The sequence below is a fragment of the Oenanthe melanoleuca genome, chromosome 18, assembly GCF_029582105.1.
Source record: "Oenanthe melanoleuca isolate GR-GAL-2019-014 chromosome 18, OMel1.0, whole genome shotgun sequence".
In the NCBI taxonomy this organism is placed as follows: Eukaryota; Metazoa; Chordata; class Aves; order Passeriformes; family Muscicapidae; genus Oenanthe; species Oenanthe melanoleuca.
The window spans coordinates 2,480,791-2,504,538 of NC_079351.1; the positions used below are offsets into that span (position 1 = coordinate 2,480,791).

General features: G+C 52.5%; 2 protein-coding genes across 5 annotated transcripts in view; one reads left to right on the plus strand and one right to left on the minus strand.

Annotated features, from left to right (window-relative positions):
• Nucleotides 1-2,347, minus strand: part of ARSG (arylsulfatase G) — a 26,731-nt gene extending 24,384 nt beyond the window's left edge. Inside the window, exon 1 of one of the 2 annotated variants that reach the window (XM_056505637.1) lies at nucleotides 2,086-2,347. The gene's annotated coding sequence lies outside the window, so the exon portion shown is untranslated. The remainder of the gene's footprint in view (nucleotides 1-2,085) is intronic. The other variant, XM_056505640.1, reaches the window with a different exon arrangement.
• On the plus strand, nucleotides 1,181-11,170 carry SLC16A6 (solute carrier family 16 member 6). 3 transcript variants are annotated; one of them, XR_008841768.1, is made up of 7 exons: nucleotides 1,219-1,327; nucleotides 3,741-3,982; nucleotides 4,563-4,706; nucleotides 5,377-5,505; nucleotides 6,327-7,148; nucleotides 7,720-10,159; nucleotides 10,970-11,170. XR_008841768.1 is itself a non-coding variant. In XM_056505642.1 (6 exons), the coding sequence occupies exons 2-6, from the start codon at nucleotides 3,748-3,750 to the stop codon at nucleotides 7,971-7,973; spliced, it is 1,584 nt and encodes a 527-aa protein (XP_056361617.1). In that variant the 5' UTR covers nucleotides 1,181-1,327; nucleotides 3,741-3,747; the 3' UTR covers nucleotides 7,974-10,284. The 3 variants fall into 3 exon arrangements, 2 of the variants coding, with proteins under 2 accessions (XP_056361617.1, XP_056361616.1); XM_056505642.1 differs by lacking the exon at nucleotides 10,970-11,170 and having other exon boundaries at nucleotides 1,181-1,327; nucleotides 7,720-10,284; XM_056505641.1 differs by lacking the exons at nucleotides 1,219-1,327; nucleotides 3,741-3,982; nucleotides 10,970-11,170 and having other exon boundaries at nucleotides 4,617-4,706; nucleotides 5,249-5,505; nucleotides 7,720-10,284.
• Nucleotides 11,171-23,748: the final 12,578 nt, after the last annotated feature.

Sequence of the window (23,748 nt, forward strand, 5' to 3'; positions counted from 1 at the left end):
ACAGGTTTTTCCCTTAAAAAAAAGAAAAAAGAAAAAAAAAAAAAAAAAAAAGAAGAAAAAAAAAAAAAAAAGAAGAAGAAGCAACTAAGGGAGATGTTTTCCCCTAAAAATACAGCCAAGAGTGACACTTTTCCCCTAGAAATGCAACTAAAGATGTTTTGTCCTGAAAAATACAAGTGAGGGGCATTATTCCCCCTAGAAATGCACCTAAAGGAGATGTTTTGTCCTGAAAAATACAAGGGGTGTTATTTCCTCTAAAAATGCAACTAAAGGAGATGGTTTGTCCTGAAAAATACAAGTAAGGGGCATTATTTCCCCTAAATCTGCAACAAAATGACAAGGTTTTCCCTAAAGATACAACTAAAGGAGGTGGTTTCCCCTAAAAATACAACCAAGAGCTTTTTCCCTAGAAATGCAACTAAAGGAGATGTTTTGTCCTGAAAAACAGAAGTGAGGGGCATTATTTCCCCCAGAAATACAACTAGAGGAGAGGTTTTATCCTGAAAAATACAAGTGAGGGGCATTATTTCCCCCAGAAATACAACTAGAGGAGAGGTTTTATCCTGAAAACAGAAGTGAGGGGCATTATTTCCCCCAGAAATACAACTAGAGGAGAGGTTTTATCCTGAAAAATACAAGTGAGGGGCATTATTTCCCCCAGAAATACAACTAGAGGAGAGGTTTTATCCTGAAAAACACAAGCGAGGGGCATTATTTCCCCCAGAAATACAACTAGAGGAGAGGTTTTATCCTGAAAAATACAAGTGAGGGGCATTATTTCCCCTAACACCGCATCATGCGCCGCACCCACAGCTCGGAGGGGACAAACACTCAGTGCCAGTAGAGAGGGGGGTGCCTGTATCCCACCCGCATCCCACCCGCATCCCACCCGCATCCCACCCGCATCCCACCCGCATCCCAGCGCGGGGATGCTCCGTGCCCGCATCCCGGGGATGCTCCGGTCCCCGCTCGCCCGGGGGATGCTCGGCACCTGCCGGAGCGCCCCGTGCGGGGCAGGTGCGGCTCGGGGGGGCTGCGGGAGCCCCGGGGGCCGCCCCGCTGCACCGCCCCTCCCGCACACGCGGTGCCGCCGCTGGGCGAGCCGGGCCCGGCGCCGCGCACATGGGCGCTGCGGAGCCGCCGGCGGAGACCGGCTGCAGCCGGTATAAAAGGGCTGCGAGCGAGCACCGAGCGGCAGCAGCCGCCGCCGCGGGCAGCGGGAGCAGCAGCGGCCGGGGGCCGGCGGGCAGCGGGGCCGCCTCCTCGCCGAGGGTCGCCCGCTCGCCCTCCCGGGCCATGGGCAGCCCCTGACCCCGCCGCAGCACCGGTGAGTGGGGCTCCCGTGCCGGGGATTCCGGGGGAGCGGGGTGGGGGAGGGCTTTGTTTCCCCCTTTTTTTTTTTTTTTTTTTAAATATATTTTTCCCCAGTCTTTTGCGGCGCTTTTTAACAGAATTTTTTCATTTTTCCAGCGTTTTCCTTCCCCACCTCCCCTCGCCTGCATCCCTGTATTTTTAGCCCGCGGCCCCGGCGATGCAGGAATCAGGGCTGAAATGTTGGGAAAGTGATGCAGGGAAGGGGGGGCCACGCCGGGCCCCTGCGCTCCGGCTTCTTCATTTTCAATTTTTTCCCCCACCACTATAATTCCTTTTAACCTTTAAATACACAAAACACACGCCCAGGTTTGCCGTTTCGCCGGGTTGCTTTTCCTTTCCTTATTTTTTTTTTTTTTTTTACTGTTCCTTAAGCGTGCTTCCTCCCGATCTGCTTTTCCCCCTCTATTCCCCGTGCAGTGACACAGGAATTCATGGCAGCCCATGAATTCTCGGGGGGTGGGGGTTCTCCAGGCACTTCCCGCAAACTTCGGGGGTCCCGCGGTGCCCCCGGCCCTGCGCGGCCGCAGGGATGCAGGAGCCCACGCCTCGCTCCATCCCTGCCGGAGAGAGAGGATCCCCCGGGAGCCGCGCACTCGCCATGCGGCACCGCAGGAGGGGCTGCGGGGTCTGGGGGACCCCCCTTCCCCGCTGGGGGACCCCTGGGGTGGGCTGGCAGCCCGGCGGGGCTCGGGGCCGCTGCCGCGCACTCGCCTGCTCCGCCGGGCGAAGTTCCGCGGGTTGGGCTCGGCCGGGCTCCGGCACCGGGAGCGCGGTGCTGCCGCGGAGCCGAGTCTAAAATGGAGGAGGGAAATGCCTTGGTGCTGCTGGTGGTGGCTGCCGGGGACGCGGCGGGGCGGGGGAGCCGCAGGTCCGGGCGGGACAAGGGGCGGCTGCAGCGCTCGGTGACAGCCCGGGGACCAGCGCCACCCGGGGCTGACCCCGCGCTGTGTCCTGCCGTGGTGACTCTGGCACTGCCACCCCCCTCCATGGGCTGTGGCAGTGAGCCCGGCTCTGTCCCCCCCCCTGCAGGTGTGGCAGTGACCCCAGCACTGTCCCCTCCATGCAGGTGTGGCAGTGACCCCAGCTCTGTCCCCTCCATGCAGGTGTGGCAGTGACCCCGGCTCTGTCCCCTCCATGCAGGTGTGGCAGTGATCCCGGCTCTGTCCCCCCATGCAGGTGTGGCAGTGACCCCAGCACTGTCCCCTCCATGCAGGTGTGGCAGTGACCCCAGCTCTGTCCCCCCATGCAGGTGTGGCAGTGACCCCGGCTCTGTCCCCCCCATGCAGGTGTGGCAGTGACCCCGGCTCTGTACCCCCATGCAGGTGTGGCAGTGACCCCAGCTCTGTCCCCTCCATGCAGGTGTGGCAGTGAGCCCAGCTCTGTCCTCCCTATGCAGGTGTGGCAGTGACCCCGGCTCTGTCCCCCCCATGCCCCCATGCAGGTGTGGCAGTGATCCCGGCTCTGTCCCTCCATGCAGGTGTGGCAGTGACCCCAGCTCTGTCCCCCCATGCAGGTGTGGCAGTGAGCCCAGGACAGACCCCCAGTGCAGCTGATCCTGTCACTGTCCCCCTGCACAGCTGTGCTGGTGCAGTGGCCCCGGCTCAGTGCTCCCCCCATGCAGGTGTGACAGTGACATTGTCCCCCAGCACAGGTGTGACAGTGGCCCTGGCACAGCAGACTCCCATGCAGGTGTGGCAGTGAGCCCAGCACTGTTACCCTGACGTTGTCCCCCCTGTGCAGGTGTGGTGGTGACCCCAGCAGTGTCCTCCCCGTGACTGTGACACCTGCACTGTCCCCCCTGTGCGGTCATGGCAGTGCTGGGGAGCTCCATGTGGGACCAAAGCCAGCCCCAGAGCCCCGGTGACACGGGGCAGGGCTGAGGCCACCCCGTGCCTTATGGGGTGATCCCATCCAGCCCCCCTGCCCTGGGGGCTGGCAGCAGAGCCAAGGGCTGCAGTCCCCACCCCCGTTCTGAGGTGTGGGCAGCCCTGAGCTGCCGTTCTGGGGACAGCCAGGCTGGGGAGGGACGGGTGCCCCGCGCGTTCCTGCGGCTCCAGCCCGCGCCGGTTCCGCGGTGGATCCTTCACCAACTGCATCCATCCGCCCCCGTGCACCGACAGACAGATGACAGCTCCCAGCTCCCGGGCTCTGCTGCTGGGAGCAGCTCACCCCAGTGCTGAGCCCAGAGTTTCTGCTGCTGGGCTCAGGAAGGAGGGACAGAGGCACCAACATCAGCCCAACTCTCGCACTCAATCCCTCACACCAGCACAGGGTCCGGCTAGGGGTGCTACAGCTCCCAGGCTGTGCCTCTTCCACCAAAATTCAGCTTAAAATAACGCCTGGCTCCCTCTCCCCTCTTTTCCCAGATCCAAAATGACGGTCAAAGCTGTAAAGATGCCGTGCACCTCTGCAAACGTTTATACTAAAGTGCCTGACGGAGGATGGGGCTGGACAGTGGCGTTTGCGTTCTTTGTTGTGGAAGCCCTGACATACGGCATCATAAAATCATTTGGAGTCTTCTTTAACGACCTGATGGAAAGCTTTGACGAAACCAACAGCAGGATATCCTGGATAATATCCATATGTGTGTTTGTACAGACCTTCACAGGTAAGAGGTGCAGGTGCAAGGGGCAGTGCTGCTGCTGACTCAGCACGCAAGGACCTGGCATCTGTGACTTTCGTGCCTCTTAATGGCTCCATTATAAATTAAATCACAGCCATAAAGCTCAGAGGCTGCTCCTCAAATGCCAAGAAATGTGTCTCAGCCTGGCCGTGGGTGGTGCAGGGACATGGTCCGTGTCACTGAGCCTGACCCAGTTGTTAATGGTCTCACCAGCAAGGGGCAAAAAACAGAGCTTTCAGACCAAAAACTGAGTTTTCAAACAAAAAACAGAGCTTTCAAACCAAACTCTGCAGTGAAAAGGATTAGAAACAACTTGAGCCTTGCTGAAATCCAGTGGTGTCTGAGCGTGTGGCTGGAGATTTGTCCCAGCCTTCCACGTGCTGGTCTTAAAGTCCGTTCTGGTGATTTTTTAGCATGTCCTGAATGCTGTGAGCCGTGCGGGGTGGCGAGGGTGGCTGCAGGGTGACGCTGTGCTGTGCAGGGAGGTGGCACCTCGCGGGGACCCGGAGATGGTGGCTGTGAAGCTGCTGAGGTGGGTGCTGACCACGGCTCTCTCCCTCTGCAGCCCCTCTGTCCACGGTCCTCAGCAACCGCTTCGGCCACCGCCTGGTGGTGATGGCCGGGGGGCTGCTGGTCAGCGCCGGCATGGTCATCGCGTCCTTCGCCCGCAGCGTGGGGGACATGTACGTCACCATCGGCGTCGTCTCCGGTGAGTGCCCGGCCCTGCCCTCCCTGCCTGCCACACGCTGTGCCCGGGGCTTTGGCTCCCCCCAGGCGGGGTGTGCTCGGTGCTGCTGCCCCTCCTGAGCTGATCCTGCAGCCAGGCTTGGCTTTCTGCCTGTCCCAGCCGGGCACCGCCCCGGACTCGGCCCTTCTGATGGACTGGGATCGCTGGGGAGACCAAAGCTGCACCCAGGATCAAATCCTCTAACACTCCCTCTGGCTCTGGTTTCTTCTCCTGCTACTTTTCCCCTTCTCCAGCCTGGCCTGGGTGTCCTGTACATGTCTATGGCCAGGAGCTTGCCTTGCTTAGGGGAAGAGTTGCTACAGGCTCAAATATTTTAAGCAGATGAGGTCCTCAAAGTGGACCTCACTGGCTGTTTGGGAGCAGAAGGCATTATCTAGTAGGTTTGGGAGGCTGGGTCTCTTGGTTTGGGTTTTTACTTTCCTTTTTTCTTTTTTTTTTTTTTCTTTCCCCCCTCCAATTTACAAAACAATAACATTCTGGTTTCCCCAATGATTTTCTTCCAGGGTGACTTGCTGAGTTGGCCGAAATGATACTGTAATGACCGCCGGGAAAGCCGACTTAACGTGTTCTTGCATCGGTGTTTCCCCCTCCTTTACTTGTTGTTATGGCAATTTTTGGCATTTATTCACAGGCCTGGGATACTGCCTCTCCTTCCTCCCGACTGTCACCATTTTATCACAGTATTTTGACAAAAGGCGCTCGCTGGTCACAGCGGTGGCATCGACAGGGGAATGTTTCGCTGTCTTCTCCTTCGCACCAGGTACGGTGCTCACACAGGCACACAGCTGCTGCCATCCTTTCCCCAGGCAAACAGCCAGAGGCCAGGCTGGTGCCCACAAGTGGTGGCACCCAAGCAGTCCTGGGGACGGGGGTGACACTGCCCCAGCTGCCCTGTGACGTGCCTGGCTGATACGCAGCCCGCCGGGCTCCCTATATAGATCTGGCAGGCTAAAAATAAGCCCCAGAAACTCCAGCTATTTAAAACACACACAGTGCACAGAGCTGCTCCTAAAGGTTACTGGGCTCGTGCTCAGCACAGGCTGCCAAAGGGCTCCAGCCTTTTGGGGACCTGTCCCCGGGCGTCACGGCCCTGTCACCGCCTGCCCTTGGAGGTCTGTGTGGTGTGCTGTGCCCTGGGCTCACACCCACTGCAAAGCTGCTTTGGGTGCAAATGAAGGCTGGGAATTAAGCAGTGACGTGCACCTTTGAGCAGAACTAAGAGACTTCCTCTGCTAGCTGGTTTCAGGGTGGGGGCAGCTGAGAAAGGAAACTCAAGCATTGAGTTTGTTCCCCTTCACTAAAAACAACACCCCCTTTTGTCCCCAAACTTGCTGAGACTTCAAAAGAGGCCGCCTAGAGGGTGGCATCTGCTAGCCAGGTGGTAAACACGGCTTTTAGCTCCTGTCTGCTGCAGCAGAGGGGAGGGAGGTGGGTGCCAGACCCCTGGGTAGGAGGGACCCCTGCTCAGCCTTTTTGAGAGGAACCCTCCAGTGGCGAATCTCCAGTCCCTTCCCTGGCTGTAAATTCAATTCCTTGGTGTAACTACAGGCTTCCCCAGTCACACTTTCCCTCTCCCCTCAGCAATCACGGCCCTGAAGGAGCAGATTGGCTGGAGGTACAGCATGCTTTCTGTCGGGGTGCTGCAGCTCGGCATCACCGCCTGTGGGTCGCTGCTGCGCCCCATCGTCATCAGAGAGCAGCAAGAAGAGAAAGCACAGCCTCCAGAGGAGTCCACAGAGACAAAGTACATGCTTGAAAACGAGCAAACATGCACCTCAATAGAGTCCATAGACTCAGGAGTCGATATAACTACCTCACCCAGCAATGTGCCTGGAAAAACCAAAGCAGAGCCGAAAAGTGAAGAACCAAAGCAGCACGGACAGAATCCCATTGAAAATAACAGCACCCCTCCAGAACCAAAAACCAAACTACTGGACTTCTCTGTGATGAGAGACTATAGCTTTATCTGTTATGCATTCTTTGGCCTCTTTGCAACCCTGGGCTTCTTCGCTCCCTCCCTCTACATCATCCCCCTGAGCCGCAGCCTGGGCATCAGCAAGGACCACTCTGCCTACATCCTGTCGGCCATGGCCATCGCCGAGGTCTTTGGCAGGGTTTTTGCAGGCTGGGTGCTCAACAAGAAGCCGATCCGTAAGATCTACATCGAGCTCATCTGCGTCGTCCTGCTGGCGCTAGCGTTGGTTGCCTTCCCTTTTGCCTCTGGATTCTGGGGCTTGATGATATGTAGCGTTTATTTTGGGTTCATGCTCGGCACCGTGGCGGGCACACACATTCCCCTCCTGGCTGAGGACGACGTGGTTGGCATTGAGAGGATGTCCTCTGCAGCTGGAGTCTACGTCTTCATCCAGAGCTTAGCTGGGTTGGCTGGACCACCCCTTGCAGGTAACACAAACTTGGGTCTTGGTTTTGTTGTGGAGATGTTTGGCAGCTGTTGGTGCTGGTCTCTGCCTAGAAGGGATTCTGGCAGCACTGATGGCAGCACTCCCCTAAAATCCCTGCAAACACTACTGGGAGTCTCCCAGAGCCAGAAGACTGCAATGCAGCTCTGCAGAGTCCCACGGATGAGGCACTGAGGAGCCTCAGAGGGAAGGGAAACACTGCAGTGCTGCCCTGCTCCTCTTAGAAACCCAAACCTGGCACCACTTCAGGCACAAGCAGAGGCGAATCCCTCTCTGTGCCTGTGCCACGCACTGCAGGAAGGTGAAGTCTGGCACAACAAAAAGATGACTGCTGCATCTCGGGCTCAGCATCCCTGCAGTGCCCAGGGGCTTCTGACTCCCCTGAAGATGACCCTGTGTACCCCAAAACACAATGGGTTTATTTCTCTAACGTGGCATCCCATTGTCACCGAGTTTTGGCTGCAGATAAAATGCAGATTAAAAGCCTACAGGAGGGCAGGGCAGGGCAGGGGCGGAGTGGGCTGTGGCTAACTGCTGTAAATGTTTTTTCCTAGGTGTCTTAGTGGATACGACAAAGAACTACAGCTCAGCCTTCTACTCCTGTGCTGCTGGCATGGTCCTGGGGGCCGTGTTTCTGGCCCTGGTGAGGCCATGCAAGACTGGGCTGTGCCACCAGCAGCAGCAGCAGCAGCAGCAGCAGGTGGAGGAGAGCACGGCAGGGCCACCACCAGAACTGCCAGAGGACTTTATAGACATGGATATTGGGAAAGCAGAAAATTCAGGAAAAGGCTCCGACAGCGTGGTATAAAAACCCTGTTCCTTCTCCATCTAATGTACTCAGTGTAAGGCTGGGGGAAATGTCAGCTCTGCTCCACGTTTTAAAACTCCATTCTAAAGGGAATGTGAAATTTTAAATGTGAACAGTTGCTACCAACAATTATTTTTTTTTTTAAATATTAGAGAGAACTTTTTTAACCAACAATGGAAAGCTCCATAGAAAATACGGATAGTCACATAAGAACAACTTCTGTCTAGCATGAAGATGTGATGCACACTTGCTTTCCTGATAACAAGCATAGGTAAAGTTCCAACTGATCCCATAAATACTGACAACAGCAACAGCAGAAGCAGCTCAGCCTCTGACTGTCACCCATCCTCTACCACAAATTCCACACAGACCCAATGATACGAACTGGAGCATTTCATACACCACCAGTAGCCAACTGAATCTTCTTCTGGAGGGATACAGACTCACCTTTTAGCTTGGAGGAGGAGGAGGAGGCTAGGCTAGGTAGCTGACAATTAGAAACCATTGCTAATGATCTTAACTTGAATGTCACAAATGCTGGGAAATCAAAGGCTCCGTGTGTCTTTATGGCCAGTTCTTACTGCACATATTTCATAAGATCATTTTTCTTCTCCTATCTGGGATCCTTAGAACTGTTTTCTGTCAATAGTCAGACCTGATGTACTGTTTCTAATTTAACTAGTATTTATTAATTTATTCTGAGATTGTTAAAGGAGGTTATCTTAAATAACTGGAGGGGAAAAATGATCTTCTGCATAATGGAAAGCTGTCTTTACATCAATCTCTTCGATGCCTATCTTGTATTGCTTGTGAAATTGTTGGGAAAATTACTCTTACAGCATAAAGTGTAGCTGTTTCTAATAGGTAAGTCTTAAGTAACCCAGTTATTCAAAAACAAAAAAACAAATAACTCCAGATCCAGCATCTCTTTCCATGGAAAAGGCTCAGCTGGCGCCCACGGACCTGGCAGGGCTGCCAGACCCACCCACCCTGCAGGGAGGATTTGGCCCAGGATGTCTTAATGTACCCGAAACCTTGGCTCACAGGTGCACAGGGAAATCTCTGCTGCAGCCCCAGCTGCCTGTGGCCCCCCCAGGACCTTCCCCTCTCACTCTGCTCCCCAGCCCTGCCAGCACGGCGTGCTGGGGCTGAGCTGCACCCCTTCCCCAGCTCTCCCCTCAAGTCAGCAAGGGGCTTTTTTATTTTTTGCTGCTGACTTCAGTGAGAAGTGGAGCCTGTGCACGGAGGGAAGGATACAAGACAACGTTTGAGCTGTTCACTCAGTCTTAACAGGAGAGATTCCTGCTCGCAGTGGCACGAGCTTGCTTACCCCACCTATATGCATCTTCTCGCCTCTAGGCAACTCAGGGGGACAAATCAAACAAGTCTGTTCTGGTTTGGGGGAACAATAAACCCCAAACCACCATTTCTGTGTACTTAAGTGGAAGTGGCATCATCCATTAACTGCTACGCTGACCTGTGTTTTACCAGCCATAGAAATGTGGGACAATCTGCAAAAGAAAAAAAAAAAAAGAACAACCTCTTTTTTTGGGGAAGGTGCTTGATTTGTTTTTTTTCTGTCTTAGATGTCCAAAAAAAAAAAAAAAAATTAAAAAAGAAAAAAAAAAAAAAGAAGAAGAAGATGAAAAAAAAAAAAAAAAGAAACAGGCACTCTTGCAACCAAGTGGCTGGAGCAATTCATCCTCACTGCCCGGGACCTTCCTCTGCCTCAGCACTTTATCACGGCCAGCAGAACCTCGCTGCGTTGCACCCAGGACTGGAAGATCCCTTACAGAGAACTAGAGTTGTGTCAATCAGTGATCAGTGAACAAATAACCACGCTGCATTACGATGTACTTTTAATTTATTTGTTAATTTATGATACTTCAAGCGTTTTGGTAAATGTTCTGTAGCCTATCCTTGTAAGGTTGTTGAAGTCTTTGTGATACGAGACCTCACTACAGCACTTTGCTATCACAACTGCTTGGAAGTGGAAAAGGCCTCCAGGTTTTGCGTGTGTGTGGAAGCTCCCTGTTCTGCAGACCCGCGAGGTTCTACTGTATTCACTTTGGGGTTTTTCTCTTTTTTAGCCAAGTTTCCAATCCAGATGGAACACTCTGTTTGTCACTGACCTCACAGTCCGTGTCTGTTGCTGTCTGCGTGGCACATGAGCAGGGGAGCGAGTGGTGAGTGTGTGTGAGTGAGGGCACAGCACAAGCAGGATTTGCTGATTCCTTTGTAACGTTACCGAGCGGACTCTGGAAATACTCTTAAACACTGAGATTTGCAATAAACTTTTTCTTTTTTTTTTTTTTTTTTTTTTTTTTTTTTTTGTTGTTGTTGTTGTTGTTGTTTTCCTCCTCTCTTTTTTTTCCAACACCCCCCCAACCATTTTCTTCTCTCTTTTTTAATAATAAACACAGCAAAGACTCTGCTCCATCGCTGTGTTTACTGTGGGGAGCTGTCACATGCCATTTCTCCAGCCTGAAGTGGCTTTCCCTGCACGTTGGGCAATCCCAGCTCTTCAGAGGAGCTCTGTGGAACCCTCTGTAAACCCTCACCCCTGATTAGAGGCAGCCTTTTCTTGTCCCCAGTGGTGCCTGAGCTGGTGGCACTGGAGCCTTCCCCCCCCCCGTGTCTTCCTGAAGCACGCAATCATGTAATTATTTTATCAGCGCTGAATGGCTGAATACTTTCTCCGTGCCAGGCTGAGCAACCCGCCTGTCAGAAAAATCCACTTAAAAAAAACCAAAAAAACACCAAACCCAAAAAGCTGCTAAACAGCAGATTAGTCGTGCTAAAGAGCAATTTTCCTCCCCTCAAACCTAATTTTTTGATACGCCCTTCCCTGCCCAGCCTGCCCAAATGAAGGAGCAGCGCTGCCACGTCCCAAATACCACTGCAAGCATTAGGTTTGCAAATGCTCTGCTCGCTGAGGGAATCATCACGACACTGATGTGTGTATTAAGCACAAGCTGTTTCCATTCTGGTTGCAGAAGTCCTGGAGCAGAGGTGAGCCCTGCACCGCCGGCACCAAAGTCCAGCGAAGATAATCTGCCTCCAAATTCCACTCTGGCTGGCTTGCAGCAGTGAGCAAACACTATTTGCAACAGTTTCCTCAAAAACAACCCCCCCCAAAACAGGGGCATTACAAAGCCTGCACACAGTCCACCTAAATAAAAGCACGTTTAACTGGAGCACTATCAGATGTCTCCCTGCACACAGATTTTCAGAGTGGTTTTTCCCACCTGGTTTAAATTAATTGCCTGTGACCTTCTCTGTTATCCTGCTACAAAGGCATTAAAGCCAGAACAAAACAGGATAAGGACATATTTATTCAGTAGCACTGTGCATCTCTTCAGCAAACAGGAGAATGTGGGGCAGGACGTGCCTCAGCAATCCTTGGTATTCCTCTCAAAAGGGGTTGTATAAACTCTTGTAGTCAATGAGGCCAGTGCTGGCCAAATGTAAATAGAGGAAATTACACAAGGTCAGCCTGCAAGAGGCCAGAACCCCTCAGACCACAGGTATCTGTCCTTGCTGAAGCAGAAAAGGAGCTGCACTGTGGGGCTTTGTTGTTTTGGGGACTTTTAAAAAAAAACACAACAAAAACAACAACACAAACCCAACCAAACAAAAAAGACAAAACCATTTTTTTCCACTTGAAATTAAAAGGAAGGGGAACCTCATGTTCTTTTTCACTTCTTTCAACAAGATGACACCAGGTTCTTGAGGGGACAAACGAGTCCTTGCAGATAGCCAAACCGGGCTTGGAAAGAAAGCAAAGTAGGTGCTTACAAAACAGCTTGGATGTCTTAACGCTGTCCCCTCAGATGTTACTTGTTACCATCTGAGATCATCGTGTTCCAGCTGCCTGTAGTAAACATGACCTGAATTCTCACAGTGATGCAAGCCCGGCAGCAGCCTGCCCTCCTGCTGCTCCTCCCCAAACTCGTCCTAAAGATGCTTCAAGGTTGGGTTTAGGAAGGGCTTGGGTTTAGCAAAGGCTTGGGTTTAGGAAGGGCTCGGGTTTAGCAAAGGCTCGGGTTTAGCAAAGGCTCGGGTTTAGCAAAGGCTCGGGTTTAGGAGAGTGTCCCTTGAATTCCTGGCTGGTTTGAAGCTGCTTGTCCAGAGGGGCTGTTTTACATGTGATGGCCACGCTGAAAGGCAGGATGCTGCAGGAAGAGATTCAGGAGGAATTTCTCCATGGAAAAGGTGGCCAGGCGTGGGCAGGGGCTGCCCAGGGGGGTTTGGGGTCTGAGGAATGCCAGGACGTGGCACTCAGAGCCCTGGTTTGGTTGATAAGGTGGTGTTTGATCCAAGGCTGGACTCGATTTTGGACATGTTTAATGATTCCACTCAGTGGTTCCATGGTTCCCCCGGACCCTGGGCACACAGGGAGGGCTCCTGGCCATCCCCAGCTGCTGCTGGTCCCCACAGATCCTCCTCTGGACATCCTGGCAGCAAACCAGAGTCTTCCCCTCCCCACTGCCATTCCCATAGACTTTTACTTGCTGGATCTGCAAATCCACAGCCACACTAGCACAGAGCTCACCCTGCAAATTGCACTAAGCCATCTAATAAATCAAATGCAATCCCCCCTCCTTCTACTGCAGTCGTTGGGCTCCAGTTACAACAATTTGTGGTACAATATTACTCACCAGCACTTTGGCCCGTGTGAGCAGCTCAGCCTCGGGACAGGCAGCCCTTAAATCACAGCTTTGTCACAGAAGCCACAAGCATAACCAAAAGTCTCATTACACGCAGACACTCTGAGGAGAGGGCCAAGGAGACAATAGCTGCCCTTGCTTCCCTTTGTCAGAGCTTTCATTAAAGTTGTGAGTGCTTCAGCCACTGCTGGGTGCTGGCCACAGGCAGCCCAAAGCAGCCCCAGGGAGCCAGGAGCAGTGGGCTGGGTGAGTGGGGTGAGGGAAACCAGGTGCTGGGCATCACCCTGGGCTCCTGCTCCAGCAAACTGCTGTCCCAGCGGGGCTGGAGCCTCCCCTCTGCCTCTGCGTCCTCTGAGTCACTGCAGCCCCCACCAGTCTGGGCTTGGGCTGTGGGAAGTTATCACAATTAGGGATTTCAAGCACTTTTGTGCTGGGATGTGACAGGTATTTTCATTTTTCACGTGTTGCAAAATTAAACAAAGACCCAGACCCTGCCCTGGAGAGCAAAGGCTGTTGGTGAAGGTGTACCTGGGTCGTATTGAGGATGGCAGAGGACAGTGGGGGGTTTTCCAGGGGATGCTCCTGCTCCTAAGGCCTGCTGAGCACCCTCCAGTGTCCTGGGGATGGAGGGAGCAGCCCAGCTCCCTGCTCCACCTCCGTGCTGATGGCAGGGGAGCTTTCCTCACTGGCTATAAACTGGAAATTAATGGCCAAATAAGGATGGGGAATCACAGAAAGGTCCAATTGTGACACTGCCACTGGGACAAACCTGCCAGCAGAGCCTTTTATCAATCACAGCCCTCTGGCTGCCCAAACCCTTCCCCTGCTGGCAGTGACCATCCCAGGGCTCTGTGTCCCAGCCAGAGCTGCAGAGCTGGCCCTGGCAGCACCTGGAGCAGCGAGGGGACAGTGAGGACACGGTGACACACAGAGGGTGACACACAGAGTGTGACACACACACAATGACACACAGTGTGACACACACAGGCACTCCTGCTCCATGTGGGACTGGATGAGTCCCTGTGGCTGAAGGATGGGGTCCATCCCTGTGGCTGCAGGATGGGATCCATCCCTGTGGCTGAAGGATGGGATCCATCCCTGTGGCTGCAGGATGGGATCCATCCCTGTGGCTGAAGGATGGGATCCATCCCTGTGGCTGCAGGATGGGGTCCATCCCTGTGGCTGCAGGATGGGGTCCATCCCTGTGGCTGCAGGATGGGGTCCATCCCTGTGGCTGCAGGATGGGGTCCATCCCTGTGGCTGCAGGATGGGATCCATCCCTGTGGCTGCAGGATGGGATCCATCCCTCTGTGTGCAGGATGGGATCCATCCCTCTGGGTGCAGGATGGGGTCCATCCCTGCTGCTCCTACCAAAGCAGTTCAGGAGGACAAGCCAGCCTCTGCCCAGCACTGCAGAACTGGGAGCCACAGCTCAGAGAGGAGCCCCAGAAGAGCCATCCCCTGCCCACAGGCTGTCCTGAAATCACTCCCTTCCCCTCCTGGTGCTGCCAGCCCAGCTCCATCACATCCAGCACAGCCCCAAGCACTCCTGTGTCAGCCCCATCCTCACCCCAGAGAGCTGCCACAGCCTTATCAGCCCTGGGCAGGCACAGCCCTGCCCTGTGCTGGGGCTATCAGGGCTCACACACCCTGCTGGGCTGGGACAAACACTTTTCAGCCCAGTACCAGCAGCTCACAGCCCAGCCAGGGCTTTGCTGTGCCCACACAGAAACCTCCCACCTGCACCCACAGGGACCCACTGCCCTGCACAGCTCCCCCTTCTCAGCACTCAGCAATTCCCCACCCAGGTGGGAAATATGTTCAACAAACTGTACCTTGCAAAGGGTCTGCAGGCACAAAGGGAATTTTTGTTTCTTCTCCCATTTGCTGCTCTTCTGCCTCCACTGACAGAGCTCAGGGCCTTTCCCAGCTTTGGCCAGCATCACAAAGAACCAGCAGGTGAACCCACACCCCCATCAGCACTTACAGCAATCCCTGGTGCAAACAGATCACCCAAAAATTAAACAAAAATTTAATTTCTTGTTTAGTTCCTGAGGTGTTTTCACGGAGGCAGCCCCAGAGCTACATGGGCAGTGTCACATCTCAAAGGTTTTTTTTCAGCCTCCTTTGCAAAGCTTTGAGTGAATTCCAAGAATACCACGGATTCCAAGGATTCCAACCTCAGTGTTTGTCTTCAAGGACAAGGCACTGACCCTGCAGCCTGACCCACCTTGGACTTCTTGGATAAAACCCCCTGAGCACAGCAGAGAGGCCAAACTGCTCAGTGTGCAAAGTGGGAACTGGACATAAACCTTGTACTCATGACAAATTCTACTTTGTAGACCAAGGAAACAGTAGCAGTAAATATTAAAATGCTTAAGTGGTTCCATTTCAGAAGAGTAATTTTTAAAATGCATATAGATGCACTCTGGTGTGGACTGTTAAAAACAAAATTCACATGCTTTGGAGGAGTTAATTGCTCACAGTATGTGAGGGCAGGAAGGGAGAACAAAAGCAGATCTGTAAAGCTGAGAGCAAAAATTAGCCCTGAAAATTGTGCACAGTGGGAAGTGTGCCCCAGCAGCCTGATTTGGGGCCCAGGTACAGGGCAGTCAATTTGCCAGCACAGAGCAGGAAGTTTCCTACCTGGGAGAGGTAAAGAAAAGAAACCTGCCCAAATCCTGGTTACAGCAATTACAAATAACATCCTGACACAGGAAATTAAACCTCTCACACAAAGCACCCATTAAAAAAGTGAACCTGATTGAAAAAAAAAAAAAAAAAAAAAGGAGAGAGAGAAACTGTGTAAATAACTTGGATTAAATTCAAGGCATTTTCTCCTGAACATCATGAAATATCCTGGATGCAGCCAGACTTGTCTGCCCTCTCTGGATGCTCTGGGCAGAGCCCACAGCACACTCCAGCCTGGATTTAGGAGTGATGAAGACAAACATTCCTGGGTACAGGCAGCTTCAGCACAGACCAAACACTGAGCATCATGCTAGCAACGGCATCAGCCAAGAGATACAAACATTAGCTCTCCAGAGAAGAATTTTTAGTGCACTGGTAGTTCCTTGTCAGACAGTAAATTTTAAAATAGTCCATAGTAAATGGCAGGGAGTAACCCTTTAAATACACCAAGTTTTCTGCACATGTTGCACTTCAATCCTGCAGCAGCACCTGCAGACATTTCAATCACCTCTCATGGTTCTCCCTCAACACTTGTAGGGGTTTGGGTGAACACATTTGGGGTTCCTGCCTCTGCTTCACTATCAGCTCTGTGCAGTCCTTGATAACATGGTTTTCAAAATGAAAATGAAAGGAGAAAGCTGAAAGATTTTAATCTTCAGGTTGAAAGACCAAAGCAAAAACCCCTTCTCTCTCTCACCTGCATTCTGCCTCTCGTGTCTGAACACAATAGTTAACAGGGGTGAGAAGGTTTTCAAGCCTCAGCAACACAGCCCTTCTCCTCTTTCCCCAAATACCCTCTGTAACACCTGCTTCTACTTAGCAAAACAAATAAACAGTCACTAACCACAAGTGTAACTCTACCACTGGCATTTCTTTGCATGTCTCAGACCACAGCTTCCTTTGGAAACCCTGAACTTATGTGCTTCTACACTTTTAATGTCTGTAAGGCTGTAGAAAGATGAGAAAAACAAGCAAACACACACAGGCAGAAGCTGGTGGTATCTACAGCAACAGAGACACAAACCCAGGCAGGGGTGGTGAAATGCATCCTGTGAGGCAGTCAGAGAGCAGGGCTGGCTGCTGGGGTGAAAGCCAGGCTCAGGTGTGAGGGGTGGCTCCCAGGCAGAGCCGACACCAGCCTGGGACGGGTGTGGGACAAGCACACACCCAGCCAGGCACAGGGAAGCAGAGTGGCCAAGGGAATGGGCACAGCCCCGAGGCTGCCAGAGCAACAGGAGAATTTGGACAGCACTGCCAGGGTGGGACTGCTGGAGGTCTGTGCAGGACTTGAATGATTCTTGTGGTCCTCTTCCCACTTAGGATATTCTATTTCTATTTCTAATTCTATTCTATTCTATTCTATTCTATTCTATTCTATTCTATTCTATTCTATTCTATTCTATTCTATTCTATTCTATTCTATTCTATTCTATTCTATTCTATTCTATTCTATTCTATTCTATTCTATTCTATTCTATTCTATTCTATTCTATTCTGTTCCGTTCCATATATATTCTATTCCTAATTCTATTCCCATCCCATCCCATCCCATCCCATCCCATCCCATCCCATCCCATCCCATCCCATCCCATCCCATCCCATCCCATCCCATCCCATCCCATCCCATCCCATCCCATCCCATCCCATCCCATTCCCGAGTCAGGCACGGGCACAGAGCGGGTTTAGGGGACCCATCGCCCCCCGCGTGTCCGTGCCTGCGCCGCTTCCCAGCCGAGCGCGCCTCGCACCTGGGGCGGGGGCGGCAGGAGCAGAGGGACCGGCGGCACCGGGCGGGCCGGGGGAACGTGCTCCTGTCCCCTCGGTGTCCCCCCTGTGCCCCCCTCGGTGTCCCCTCCCTGTCCCCTCCCTGTCCCCTCCGTGTCCCCCTCCCTCCTCAGCCCCCGGCTGCGCGGCCCGCGCGCGCCCCCTGCCGGCCCCCCCGGGGACTGCGGGACAGGGACGGGAACAGGGACAGGGACAGGAGGAATACGGGGGCAGAGACCGGGACAGAAGGGACATGGGGACAGGGACAGGGACAGGGATGGGAACAGGGACAGGGACAGGGACAGGGATGGGAACAGGGACAGGGATGGGAACAGGGACAGGGACAGGGATGGGAACAGGGACAGGGACCGGGACAGGGACAGGGACAGGAGGGATACGGGGGCAGGGACCGGGACAGAAGGGACATGGGGACAGGGACAGGGATGGGAACAGGGACAGGGACAGGAGGGACATGGGGACACAGGGGTCAGGAACACACGGGACAGGGACATACAGGCAGGAGAGGGACGGGCGGGACATGAGAACAGGGACATCAGGGACAAGGTCAGGCAGGGACATGGGGACACAGGCGGGACGGGGACAGGAAGGGATGAGGACACAGGGGACAGGGACAGACGGGGCAGAGACGGGCGGGACAGGGACACGCGGGATGGGGACAGGCAGGATGGGACATACAGGATAGAGACACGTGAGATGGGGACAGGCAGGGACAGACGGGACAGGGACAGACGGGATGGGACACACGGGATGGGGACAGACGGGACAGGGACATACGGGACAGGGACATACGGGATGGGACACACGGGATGGGGACAGGCAGGGACAGATGGGACTGGGACATACGGGATGGGACACACGGGGTGGGGACAGGCAGGGAAGGACAGGTGGGGTGGGGACACTCTGGGTGGGGACAGGCTGGACAGGGACACACGGGCTGGGGACAGGAGGACTGGGTGTGCTGGACTGGTTTGTTCCAGCGTGAATTGACAGCAGGATTGCCATTATTAATTTAAAATATGTGCACGGGAGAGATGGAGCATATTTTATTAATCCAGCTCGTTTAAAAGTTTTAAGAGACCTTTAGGAAAGCAGCAGCAAGGGAAGGAGAACATTGAGAACTTGGTAATGAGAGCATCGCCCTTTCTGGGGGAGATTTTGGGGAGAATTTGCAAAATTGAGGGCAAAAGCATCGTGACAATGCACCATGACCACACCCAGCATGGAGCTGAAACCCTTCAGGGAGTTATCTGCCTCCATGCATTTTTCCCAGGAAACATTTTTCCTGTATTTTCCTCTATAACCAGAGGCACTCTGGGCTTACTGCCTTGTACAGGTGTGTCAGGAGCAGCAGTTCTTCAACACACCCAACAGCTCTTTGGGGTTTTTATTAAATCCAAACAAATAAAAGCTCCAATATTTACACTCTTTGTGTTCAGAAGCTTTTACAAAAACACCCACAGGTGAGGTTTGCTGGAAGACAGAGTTTAGCCCATGGTTCCTATAGCCAGATATTAATGTTCTATTTTCCCCCTGATAATTTCATTGTTTTCTCCAGCATTTCAAAGAGACATAAACCAGGGAAAAGCAGGATCCTGGAATTCTCAGGAAGCGTTGCTAATGTGGTGATTGAGACTGAATTTCACACCTCCCCTTGGCCTGCTGGACCCAAAGCTGCTGAGCAAGCACAGCTGCTAAATTTAGTGCTCTGATATTCCTGGAATCCGTCAGAGCTCAGACCATGGCACAGGACCATGAACATGGATCATGGTCCTGCCTCTGCCCCTCCAGCTCCTCCACAATGTTTGGTCTGAAGCTTCAAACTGACACAGGGCTGAAACAGAACTGGCTGCACACAATAATCTTGCCACATCAGCAAAGATCTGATTCTTCTACTTATACATTCAGCTCTGGAGTATTTTTCACAAACATTGCATTAGGAGCTCTTCCTAAAGAGCCTGGCATGTAAGGATGGGGTGACATTCATGTCCCATAAAATCTGACCAGAAGATGGAGGAAAAAATCAGCCTGTGCTAAAGAAATGTGAGATCCAAAGAGCTTTGGAAATGGGAAATTATGTTCAGTTCTTAGTTTCATTTCAGATGTTTTAGTTGTTCTTTTGCTTTACAGGAACTGTAAATATGTGGGGTTACATCCCACGCCACTTCCAAGAGCTATTTAAAGGAGGAAGAATTACTTAAATACAAACAAATAAGGAGTTATATAAATACAAAGGACTGTGAGTGTTATAAATGTGAACATGGAGATGGGACAGGTGAAATCCTGCCACAAACAGGCCTGGGAGAGTCCAGCCCTGAAATCCCCCCAGCAAGAAGAAAGTCTGGACCTTTCTGAAGGACCTGGAGCACTCTGCACGGTCACACTGACACTGCCCTTACCAGGGAGTGGGGCACTGAGTGTGGTGTCACTTCTCTGGCTCACCCACCCTCCTGGGACACCCTTCAGGCTGAGGATTGCACTCTGCAGGTGCTTTTCCCTCCCTCCTGGTGCCCTGCAAGCAGCTCCCAGGAGCTTTCCCTGCAGGTGGGCAGTGATTCCCACCCAGGGATCCCCCACCTCCCCCTGCCTCAGAGCCACAGCAGGCAGGGAATGTGCCAGGCTGTGTTTTCCTCCTCTGCTCTCCTTCCCTTGGCAGCATCACAGGCATTTGTCTTGCTGCAAGCACAGGAGAGGGGAGTGGGAAGCCTGGCTCCAGGAATGGCTGGGTGGCTGCCAGCTGCTTTCATATTCCATCCCTGCTGCTGTGGAGAGGGGAGAACAACACTTTACCTTTCAGAGAGGAGCTCCCTCTGCCAATTAATTTGAATAATAAATGTCTAAATACTCTCCATATATCAAACCTCCCAGTTCAGCCAAGTGGGGCTGATTTTCCAAAGGGATAAATTGTGGAATGGTTTGGGTTGGAAGGGACCCTGAAGCTCACCCAGTCCCACCCCTGCCGTGGGCAGGGACACTTCCCACTGTCCCAGGGTGCTCCAAGCCCTTCTGGACACTGCCAGGGATCCAGGGGCAGCCACAGCTGCTCTGGGCAACCCTCACAGGGAAGGATTTCTCCCCAAAATCCAATCTAAACCTGCTCTCTGTCAGTTTGAAGCCATTCCCCTTGTCCTCTCACTCCAGACCCTTGCAAATTATCTTTCTCCATCTTTGTTTCAGGCTCCCTCCAGGGTCTGGAAGATCACAATTAGGTCCTTGCAGTGATGTCAATCAGCTGAACAAGGAGACAGCCACAGACCTGCTGCTTTTTCCCATGCAGAAATGTTCCTTTCCCCAGTGACATCCCCAAAGGACACCAGAGGTGACTCCTCACTGCTCCATGACAGTGCACTGAAAGCCAACTCTTCACTGGAAACAGGAGGAGGACTTAGGTTTTGCCACATGCTGGCAAAAAAAAAAAAAAAAAAAAAAAAAAAAGTTTAATAATATTTCACCTTGAGTATTGCAGAGGTGAGAGGAGCAGCAGCAGCAGGGTTTCCTGCTGTGGGAGAAGATGCAATCAACAGGGAGGGACTGGAGTGGCTTCTGCTGCAGAGCCTGGTTGTTCCTTCCCCAGGCAGCTCGTGGAGCACAGCAGAGGATAAAATGAGAAATATCCCCTTTTCTCCTTGTTTTGTAAGTGGGCATGGGAGAGAGAAGGAAGGAGAGTCTGCGTGGGTTGTCTGCAAGAACAAAAGAGGAAGTTTTCCCCTTCATTGTAGACAATTTTTCAGCAAGTGCCAGACGTGATGTAAGAAGGCTGGTGCTGCTGAAGCCTTGCTCAACTTGCCCCCCTGCGAATCCTGATGTTAATAATGCATTGAAAATGCTGATTTCACTGAAGTTCTCCTGTTTGCTTCCCCTTTCTTCAGGGAAAGTGGAGGCTCCAGCAGGAAACAATCATCAGCTCACAGCTGCTCCCACCCTTGGACTCCGGATCGATACAAGAGAATCGGCTCATACAGAAAAAATGCAAAATATTCTGCCTAGGCAACCTCAGAAAGATCTGTATCACTGTTAGATGCTGGCTTTTCTTCCAATAAAAGCTGAAAACAACAACCAGCCCCCAGGCACAGACTGGGGGTGCAGAGGAGTTGAACCCCACGTGGGGGTGGTGATGGCACTGCAGGGACAGGCAGGCGCAGGGAGTGCTGGAGTGAGTTAATCACAGCTGCTGTCACCCCCCAAATTTCACTGGAGCATGGTCAGCTTGGAAACAGTCACTCAGCCCCTGAGCAGTGCACAGGCTGGCTGCAGGAAGGAGGATGTTAAATTAGATGTCCTTCTCCTTTTGTCCACTCCTGCTTCCCCTCTGGATCTGATAAGAGGTGGATTTTTGCTACCTCAGAGAAGTTGGTTGTGTTCCAGGCTGCAGGCATCAACACAGAGGACAGGACAGCACCCTCAGCCTGGCTCAGAGCCACCAGGATTGGCCTGGGTGAACAGAGGTTTGGACATCAGGCAGGGATTTGGGCTCTAAGATGTTTCCTGTCAATGGGCAGAATCCTGGGAAGGGCATCAGCATCTTTTATATAGGCAAGATCCACTATTGAATACTGGGAAAAACTGGCTTTGGATTCTGTTGGGTGCACAGGATCTCGTGCTTCCTCCTGCTCTGCAAGTTCTAAATTAATAAAAACCAGTCTTCACTGATGAGCATCATCTTAGTGGGTCACTACATTTCCAGCCATCCAGGCAGAGAGATGGGATTTATTCACGCCCTGGATCTGCTGACAAACACGTTCCTGCCTTCCCCTGCAGTGCAGGGAGCCCTCCCTGCCCGAGGAGCAGCAAACACAACCTGCTGCTCACAGCTTGGGAGTGCTCAGCCTTTAAATATTAACTGTGTGTGGAGCTGCAGGCACCGTGGCACAGCCCCAAATGCAGGTTTGTCAGATCCAGTGCTCAGCAATTAATCACAGCCTCGCTCCCTGCAGAGGCAGCAGCTCGCCTGGGACTGCTCTCCCCTCGCATCTCGTGGGGGATTTTTGGATTCCTCATCCCCGAGTCTCTGCTGCCTTTTCACTGAGTCCAGGCTGAGCACCGGCTCTGCCATGCAGCAGGAGCTGCTCCTAGTACTGACAGGGAGCAGGGACCCCAGAAAAAATGCTGTTTGTGGGAGCTGCACTCCTGCTGGAACCAATGCCTGGCCTCAAGTGCATGAGAGCAAGCAGACAGGCAATCCAAGAGCATCTTAGGCACAAAGAAAACTTCTGCAGAGCCTTGTGGGACTCCATCTACCTGGGTCCTTGGTTTTTAATCAAGTAATTCCCATCTCAGACACACTGGGAGCAGCTCAGCTGCTGTGAGCACAATGGCCAGGGTACCAGATAGAGGGGCAGAAGCACCTCCTGCCACCACCTGCTCTGTTTGAGGGCAAACCCAGCAGGGTCAGTGCCAGAGCAGATTCCTGTCCCATTCCCAGCTGGATTCCCCACGGGATCTCTCTCCTGGCAGCCTCTCCTCAGCCCTTTGCCCTCCCTGGGCACCTCTGCTCCCCAAAGGAATGGGACCAAGGTCACTCTGAAGCCAGCTCCTGCTCACTGCTCTTAATCCCTCCTGTCAGTTATTGTGCAATCGCTGAGTTACTTGAACAGGAAGGAAGAGGCTGGAACACCCAACCTACACTCAGCACTGCAACGAGGTGTTTTGGCAAATCAAAAGTGTTGCAAACGTGAGGAAACTTCACTTGCCCTTGGAAATGAATCCTGGAACGTGCTCTTTTCCACTTCTCTCTTCCCACCACTTCAGCCCTTAGCACATCACTGTGGTGAGGTGATCAGATCCCAGCACGGTCCAACATCACTAACCCATTCCTAAGAAGAAATTATTAGTTATTTATACATTATTAATTATTTAACAGAATTATCACAGAATCATGGAATGGTTTGAGTCAGAAGGAATCTTAAAGCTCATCCAGTTCCAACCCCCTGCCATGGGCAGGGACACCTTGCACTAGATAGGTTTGCTCAAGGCTTAAGTCCCCAAAAGCTTCACCAGAAGCCCAGGGGAAAGCAATGCAATTGCACTTGTGATATTTGGATTACAAACCAAACAAATACAACTTGTTAAGCTGAGTTCTAGATGGGTTTGGTTTTACTTCTCAGGTGGCACCTCAGGAAATAGGATGAAAAAAAACCAAAACAACTTTAAAAAGACTTAAAAAAACCCCCAGGATTTCAAGTCAGAGGAACATCAGAGTGTTCAGCTGGTGTGACTTTTCCAGAGTGAAAAAAGGATAGGCAGGACCTGGAATCCAAACCAGCAAAGTTCCAGAACACCTGGCACGTTCTGAACTCGTTTCAGGGATCAGAGGTGGCTCTGAGAGCATCCAGGCTCCGACTCAGCCACAACAACATCCACAGTGACAATTCCTGCAGCTCCTGTCACAGCTCCAGCACTAGGGCAGAGTCCAGCCCCATAAACAAGGATGACCTGGGCTGAGTATTTCCTGGGATTTAGTGTCCACAGTGTGCCAGCCAAACCCAAGGGCTCTTGTGGAAAATGAAGCATTGCAGGCCTATAAAAGCTGATGAGAAATCAATGTTTTGCTGCAAAATTCTGCTCCATACTGCAGCCAGTTAGTCTCTTCTCCAGAAGGCAGAGGCTGGCTTAGTCAAAAAGTTTAAAAATAC

Coding starts and splice junctions, on each gene's coding strand:
- SLC16A6 (XM_056505642.1), top strand. CDS start 3,748: ATGACGGTCAAAGCTGTAAAGATGCCGTGCACCTCTGCAAACGTTTAT. Junction 3,983..4,562: donor GTTTGTACAGACCTTCACAG/GTAAGAGGTGCA, acceptor CTCCCTCTGCAG/CCCCTCTGTCCACGGTCCTC. Junction 4,707..5,376: donor CACCATCGGCGTCGTCTCCG/GTGAGTGCCCGG, acceptor ATTTATTCACAG/GCCTGGGATACTGCCTCTCC.